This window comes from Nematostella vectensis, chromosome 14 (genome assembly GCF_932526225.1).
Source record: "Nematostella vectensis chromosome 14, jaNemVect1.1, whole genome shotgun sequence".
NCBI classification, from domain to species: domain Eukaryota; kingdom Metazoa; phylum Cnidaria; class Anthozoa; order Actiniaria; family Edwardsiidae; genus Nematostella; species Nematostella vectensis.
The window spans coordinates 3598346-3606024 of record NC_064047.1 but is presented as its reverse complement, the minus strand read 5'-3'; the positions used below and the strand labels follow the sequence as shown (position 1 = coordinate 3606024).

Here is a 7679-nt window from a genome sequence, read left to right as displayed (position 1 = left end):
AGGGAGCCCCTTTGTTCTAGTTTATGTCCAGCCTAATAAAATTCCAAATTCAAAAACATGGTATCATCATAGATTTAAAAATCATTATAATTTAAAGTAGTTGAATAAGACTATATTTCTTTAAAATTTTGTGTAGTTCGTGGCAAGTAAAGAGGTGAAATTCGTACAAAACGTGCGAATATTCACGTTTTAACAAAGACAGCTGCGCAAAATCCCCAAGGGAGGAATGAAATCTGTAAAAGCAATGAAGCAAAAAAATAATTATGGTAAGTTTTGGTCGTTTTTCGTCGTATTATATTTCTCAGTTCCAGTCCTTATATTATCTAAGACCGCGGCAAATCTGCACAGCGGAGTATAATGGTCATGCGCAATAGAATTCTTATCACCAAAACTTCAGTTTATTTTCGGTTGAAAGTTGCGCCTAAATTTTTCATCGGATTTCCTTTGGTGAGTACTGTATAAAGGAATCTTACTGCTATTTAATTATCCATACGTCCTCACAATAGCCATTTTATTGGGTATAGAGGTTCTTTTCTTGTGCGTTGTTTTTTTCGGGATGTTTCTGTCCCGAGAAACGGGGTTTTCTTTCTGTTATTACCATCATTTAAATGGCTTCTTCCTTGATTTCGATGGTTAGATTCTTGAAAATACATAATTCGTTTGTTATGCGATGAATAAAAGGATTTCTCATTTGAGTACAATCCTGGAAATTTTTATTAAAACCTCACTACTTGTCGAAGAAATCGAGGTGATTTGTCTACCATCCAAATGAAAGTCTTCATTCCGTCATTGAGGATATTTACTTATTTTAGAAAAGTAATGCTGTGATTCCTTACTTATAATTAAATAATAATAATTAAACTGTAAGAAGTAGGACAAAATGATGTGTGTCGGTAAGATTTGTGATAATACAAAAATGTAATTGTAAATACTAACTTGTACTTTTTTTAATTTATTATACTGTAGGAACTAGGTAGGACACAGTCATGAGCGTCAGTGAGATTTGTGAGAATACTAAGATGGGACGAGAGTACGCCCTCCTTGGGAACTATGACACTGCCTTGGTCTATTACCAGGGTGTCCTACAACAGATACTGAAACTGGTGTCTCAGATTAAGGACCCCGCCAGGAAGCAAAAGTGGCAACAGGTATTCGTTTCAATCCGTATACTTTTTGATGCGTTTAGGCCTTCTGTCCACACTAACACGCGTGCTGGATCCAGCAAATCCGGACGTCCGTAGGTGGATGGTCGAATCAGTATCAAAATGAAAGTAATGGCGTCATATCGCTGGCGCACGCTGCTTTGAGCATGCGCATATCATAAAAATGACGTCACCCTGTACCTTTCAGCGTTTTCAAACGTTTGAATCTGTGTTAGTGTGGACGGCTGGATCCAGGCGAACAAGATGCAAAAACAATAGTGTGGACGCGAATCAAGTGATGCATTTTCGGCCAAACAAATCAAGACACTTTTGAATCTGTGTTAGTGTGGACGACCCCTTAGTTTATAGCTAAAGAGTATAGATAAACCACTCCTTTGTTATTGTTTAAATTTTTAAATACAACAGTTTATTTGCAAGAAAACTTCAAACAATGGTAATTTTTAATGAAAAATATGTCATTTACTTGCTTGAGTAAGCGGATGGGATTGGATATAGTGTACATCTCAGTTTGCTTACACCCTTATACAGCACTATGGCTATTTTACTACTAGATATTTCAATCAGAATTTTTATGTACATTTTCACTATTCTCAGCACTTTTGAGTTTCTCTTGAGTTTAGATGGGTGAGAAAAGTGAGACAAGGAATTAATTTTTGTGAGACAAGTTGCAAGAGAAAAAAAATGCACATGTGAAAGGCCCTTGACATGAAAGTGAGAGTTGACAGAGTTGATTGTGTATGTAATGGACAGGTGCGCCAGGAAATCGCAACAGAGTATGAACATGTCAAGGACATCAGCCAGACCTTGGCGAATTTCAAGAAAGATACTGTGCACTATGGAGGCTTCAAACACGGCCATGAAGAGCCTACGAGGGACCCTGATGTCTGGCCTCCGCCAACTCCCGTAGAGAGGGATAGCAGGTAATGCTTATAGATTAGTTTTGGATGTACCTTGTATTAGTTTCTAAGCTAAATAATCATCTGCAAATTTATCAATTCAAGCTGGATACCACTTAAGACAAATTGTTTTAGGGCTACCATCAATTTGAGCAAGCCTGGTAAAGAAAACTTGGGTACTTAAAAGTGAGAAACCTTTTCATGTTGGTGGGGTTATTTTGAAAGGTATTGAGGTGATAAGCTGTAATTCCCCTTACTGAAGGAAACCCCAGAAAAAAATTCAAAGTTTACAGAAACATTTCATTAGCCATTTTTACCAAAATAATTATATGCATAAGAAAACAACTGGAAGTTATATATGGTCCTTTGACCATAAAAAAAATTCACCAAAAATCATAGAAATCACAAGTGGCTATAAGCTATAAGTGCTATATATAAATGTTGATTTGTTTTTTTTTTTGTATTATAAATCTTACTATTGCAGACCTGCAAAACCAATGCCTCGGCCTGTGGTGAAGAAAAATGATGACTATTCACCTGCTGGCCGACACGCCCCTCCCGCTAAACGGCCAGAAAAACCAGGTGATAGGAGGGCAGGTAAGGGTGCTCCGCCCAGCAACAAGCCGTCACGACCAGCACATGGGCGGCCAGGTCACAGCAAGGAACGTAAGGAGGGTGAAAAGGACAAGGGAAGGAAATCAGACGAAAAGGTAATCTTTGCTCTCATGGGAAAGCCACTTTTTAATGGGCGAATGTGTTAAAGTTCCCTAACAATCTTGCACTTTAATCATATTTTATGAATAAGAAATTTTTAAACTAAAAAATGTATGTAAATTTGTATGTGAAGCTATTTCAAGGCTGTTAAACACATTTTTTTCTACTAAGAGATGTACATACAATTATTTATTTTTTAATGTGGTCTCCAAGATATATGTACATTGTAAGTGAGTCTTGGCTTAGTGTTGTGTATAATACAGGGGCTGATCTGAGGGGGCCCGGGACCCCCCTATTTTCAGGCATTTTGGCTTAAAAATAACAAGAAATATAAGGAAATATACCCCCCTCCCTAGAAACTTTTGCTTTGCCCACCCTGTTGGTCTCTCTGTAAAATGTTAGTTTTTGGGTTGTTTCTTTGCCTTATACTGTACGTTATACTGTTGTGTAGGCTTCATATAACATAGGTAATGCAATGTTTTTGTTATGATTTTTTCCTTGTAGTCTGAGGATGGGGAGAAGAAGTTTGACCCAAGTGGATGCGATAAGGATTTGGTTGAAGCCTTGGAACGAGACATTCTGCAGAAAAACCCTAATGTACACTGGTATGTGTCTAAACGAGATTTGATTTGGTGTTAACATGACGGGAAATACCATTATACAAAATTCCACCTCAGAAAATACCCTACCCTCACAATTTCGCCCCCCCCCCCCCCCCTTTTAAGATAAATCTTTAATTAATATGCCATCCTTAGAACCTCCAATCTGCTTCATGTTTACATAATGCTGAGCTAAATGTAACCCCCCAGATGCCCACAAGTTTTGTACCCCAAGTGCTGTTATTTTGGGGAAAGTTTTCAAACTCAAAATATACCTATATATACCTTTATATAAATATAAAGTATATTGAGAGCAAGAATCAAAAATGCTGTAAAAAGAAAAAGTATTGATGAGATGGAAGTGTTTTGTATACAGGGCTGATATTGCTGACCTACACGAAGCAAAGAAACTCTTAGAAGAAGCTGTTGTTCTGCCATTGCTTATGCCTGACTACTTCCAGGGTATTCGGAGACCATGGCGGGTAAGAAGTGTAACAAGGTTTTTGGCTGCTGCTTGATCAAATTGCTTTGAATTTCTAGATCAATCTGTCTTAATTTGCCATGCTGACTCTGTCACTCTCCCTGGCAGGGTGTGTTGATGGTAGGTCCTCCTGGAACAGGCAAGACCATGCTGGCCAAAGCAGTGGCCACTGAGTGCGGGACCACCTTCTTCAATGTGTCATCATCTACACTCACATCCAAGTACCGAGGAGAATCCGAAAAACTTGTCCGTATTCTATTCGAAATGGTTAGACTTAGCTCTACTTGTAGATAATAACACAGTAGAACATTGCCTTTTCATTGCCCTAACCTTGTTCTGGAAAATGCTGTTTATTGAGTGGAACAGATGAGAGCATGGAATAACTACAAAACTTATATGCTCTATTTGAATAGGTTCCCAAACAATTAAACTTTATTGCATGGATTACTGAAGCAAAATCAGTTGAACTTTAAGTAAAAAAAAGTTGAACTTTACAGTATATTCAAACGAATCAGCAACTGGTTTTCAGATTTTGGTGACATTGTTTTCTCCATTCTACTGTATATACAGTATCCAGGACAGTCTCTTCGCTTCTTCTTTTCTTCTCTTCAACTGCATTTTGTGCCGTGTTTTATCTATCCGTCCATGCCCATTTCATCGACCTAAACAGTATTTTTTTATTGTATATGAAACTGCACTGTTTTTTAACTTTTTGTGCCATGTTTCTCTATTTATTCAGGCCCGTTTCTACGCCCCCAGCACAATCTTTGTAGACGAGATTGACTCTATCTGTAGTCGTAGAGGGTCTGACAGTGAACATGAAGCCAGTCGCCGTGTCAAGTCCGAGCTCCTGGTGCAAATGGATGGTAGGGTAGACTTACTTTCAACTCATGGATTATCGCTTGTGTGGCAGAAGCACATCTCCCTTTGTGCAGTACTTCTTACCCTCAAAAACACCTAAAAAAGTGCAAATGGCAAACTATGAATCTCAATATTCTTCAAAATCCAAAAAAATATGGTTGGTTGGTAACCATAAGCATCTTTGGGTCGTAGGACATTCACTGTTTGCACTGATTGTTTGTTTTGAAATAGTTGTATACAAATATAAGACGTTAAGCATGTTTTACTGGAAACAACATGATATACAGGATATAAAATTATACAATGGGATGTCAATTTATTGATTTTACCTGCTGTCATACTTTCCTTCTAGAAACTCAGTGCAAGGGGGTATCTGGATCCCCTTAACTCACCACTGAATTAACAGTCTCCAGTGTAGAGAGCAAATTTATGTAGGTGTTGGTGGTTCTTACTACTGTGTGCCTGTATTTTTCCATAGGTGTCGGAGGTTCATCAGATGATGGTGAAAGCAAGCAAGTCATGGTCCTCGCTGCTACAAACTTCCCATGGGATCTGGACGAGGCTCTCAGGCGTCGACTGGAAAAAAGGATCTACATTCCCCTCCCTACAGGTGAGATGCTCAGAAAATCATGCTAGATGTACAGTCGATTGACAAAACATTGTCATCAACCGGCATTGCGACTAATAATAATAATATATATTATATGAACAAAAAAGAAATTAACCTGACCTATATACAAATAAATATATTATGTACAAGTATATACATAGCTTATAGCTGCGTGGCGCAAATATACATAGCCCATAGCTGCGCAGCACTTGTTTTCAGAAATTTCCTAGTTAACATACAAAAATAACGAAAATCAGAACAGCCGGCATGTAAGCATGGGTAAAAACCATTAAAGTGCCTAGTTACTATATTAGCCACAGCGTCTGCCTGAAGTTATGCTGTGCTATGTGCAGCTAACGCTTCAGTGGTTTTACCCATGCTTACATGAGGGCTTGTTGCATAGTCGCTAAGCCAGCGACAACGTTTCGTCAATCGACTGTATACAGAAGATATCACCAGGGAGGTGTTAGGGCTGGGTTGTATTCCATGTTTTGAGTAAACTTGGTGTTGTGGTTGCTTGTAGCGGAGGGCAGGCTTGAGCTTCTAAAGATTAACCTTCGAGGTGTTCAGATGTCTGAGGATGTCATCCTGGAGGAAGTCGCCAACAAGATGGATGGTTATAGCGGTGCTGACATCACTAACGTGTGCAGGTAAGTGACAACCCATCACGGCTAGTAACCCCCCTCCCCTTGCCTACTATACTTGGCCACCTCCCCTTGCCTACTGTACTTGGCCCCTTCCCCTTGCCTACTGTACTTAGCCACCTCCCCTTGCCTACTGTACTTGGCCCCCTCCCCTTGCCTACTGTACTTGGCCCCTTCCCCTTGCCTACTGTACTTGGCCACCTCCCCTTGCCTACTGTACTTGGCCCCCTCCCCTTGCCTACTGTACTTGGCCCCTTCCCCTTGCCTACTGTACTTGGCCACCTCCCCTTGCCTACTGTACTTGGCCCCTTCCCCTTGCCTACTGTACTTGGCCCCTTCCCCTTGCCTACTGTACTTAGCCACCTCCCCTTGCCTACTGTACTTGGCCACCTCCCCTTGCCTACTGTACTTAGCCCCCTCCCCTTGCCTACTGTACTTGGCCCCCTCCCCTTGCCTACTGTACTTGGCCACCTCCCCTTGCCTACTGTACTTGGCCCCTTCCCCTTGCCTACTGTACTTGGCCACCTCCCCTTGCCTACTGTACTTGGCCACCTCCCCTTTTCCTGCTTGTGTGCTCTCCATTTCTAAGATTTGCCCCAAGTCACGCATAACCTTACGAGCGAAGTACACCCGATAGTAATAGAAACAATACGACGTGAAAATACCAAGAGCTCATGGTCTGTCTTTGCTTGCTAAGACAGCATTAGGTACTGTATTTATCTGTAGGGTTTAGCTGATTTTATAAAACAAGTAAATGAAAAAAGAATTTAGCACTCTGTAGCATGAGATGTTTATTTCTATCAACTGGTTGGATTGGTCGGGTTTTTTTATAATAAAACGAGCAACAGTACGCGTTAACAATCGTTTGCAAAGCTAGTCTGTGAATCTGTGTAAGTGTACACCCCCCATTTACTAAAACCTAAGTGACTTAAATGCGACTGCGATGTCAAAACCGGTCGCACACGTGCGCCTAGTAAAAATCACGAGCTTTGAGCCCTGACCCAATGTTCCGTCTGTTCCAGGGACGCGTCCATGATGGCCATGCGTCGACGAATCAAAGGTCTCACCCCCGAGGAGATCAGGAACCTCCCCAAAGAGGAGCTTGACCTGCCTGTCAATCAAGAGGACTTTGACATGGCCCTCAAGAAGGTCTCCAAGTCGGTGTCTGATGCAGATATCAAGAAATACGTGGATTGGATGACGGAATTCGGATCAACATAAAGAGCCAGGCTGCCAAATGCGTGTGGTTGTATACCATGCGCATGGTATTTTCCGTGAATAATCTACGAGACTGGCATACCTTAAAAGCTCTAGTAGCCATTTCTATTGAAAATCCTAGCGTAGTGCATTTAGGGGAAGGGTGACTTAAATGAGATGGGGGACTCGATAGAGATTATACGATTTCTACGGTGATCACTTGTTCTTTCAATCAGTGTGAATTGTTGTATGAACTACGAGTCGAACTTTCTTTTCACTTGCAATGTAATATGCGTGTGAATTGTTGTATGAACTACGAGTCGAACTTTCTTTTTTCTTGCAATGTAATATGCGTAGAGTAATACATTCAAGGATGAATAAAATGTTCTTGGGCTGACAGTTGTTTTGTCATTATGTGTTTAGTGTAATTTTGATTGAAAAAGACAAAAAAACAGGGACTTGGGGAAGTAGCTATTGTTCGTCTATGGTACCAAGTGAAATTTGTATCGACCTA

The 7679-nt window shown here is 40.5% G+C and overlaps 1 protein-coding gene across 1 annotated transcript; it reads left to right on the top strand.

The window, feature by feature from the left end:
* Positions 1-301: 301 nt before the first annotated feature.
* On the top strand, positions 302-7562 carry LOC5519322 (katanin p60 ATPase-containing subunit A-like 1). Its single transcript, XM_032364184.2, has 11 exons — positions 302-447; positions 967-1148; positions 1914-2083; positions 2544-2769; positions 3278-3378; positions 3749-3854; positions 3962-4120; positions 4593-4719; positions 5193-5324; positions 5848-5974; positions 6991-7562. The coding sequence occupies exons 2-11, from the start codon at positions 987-989 to the stop codon at positions 7187-7189; spliced, it is 1509 nt and encodes a 502-aa protein (XP_032220075.2). The 5' UTR covers positions 302-447; positions 967-986; the 3' UTR covers positions 7190-7562.
* Positions 7563-7679: the final 117 nt, after the last annotated feature.

Coding starts and splice junctions, on each gene's coding strand:
- LOC5519322 (XM_032364184.2), top strand. CDS start 987: ATGAGCGTCAGTGAGATTTGTGAGAATACTAAGATGGGACGAGAGTAC. Junction 3,379..3,748: donor AAAAACCCTAATGTACACTG/GTATGTGTCTAA, acceptor TTTTGTATACAG/GGCTGATATTGCTGACCTAC. Junction 4,720..5,192: donor GCTCCTGGTGCAAATGGATG/GTAGGGTAGACT, acceptor ATTTTTCCATAG/GTGTCGGAGGTTCATCAGAT.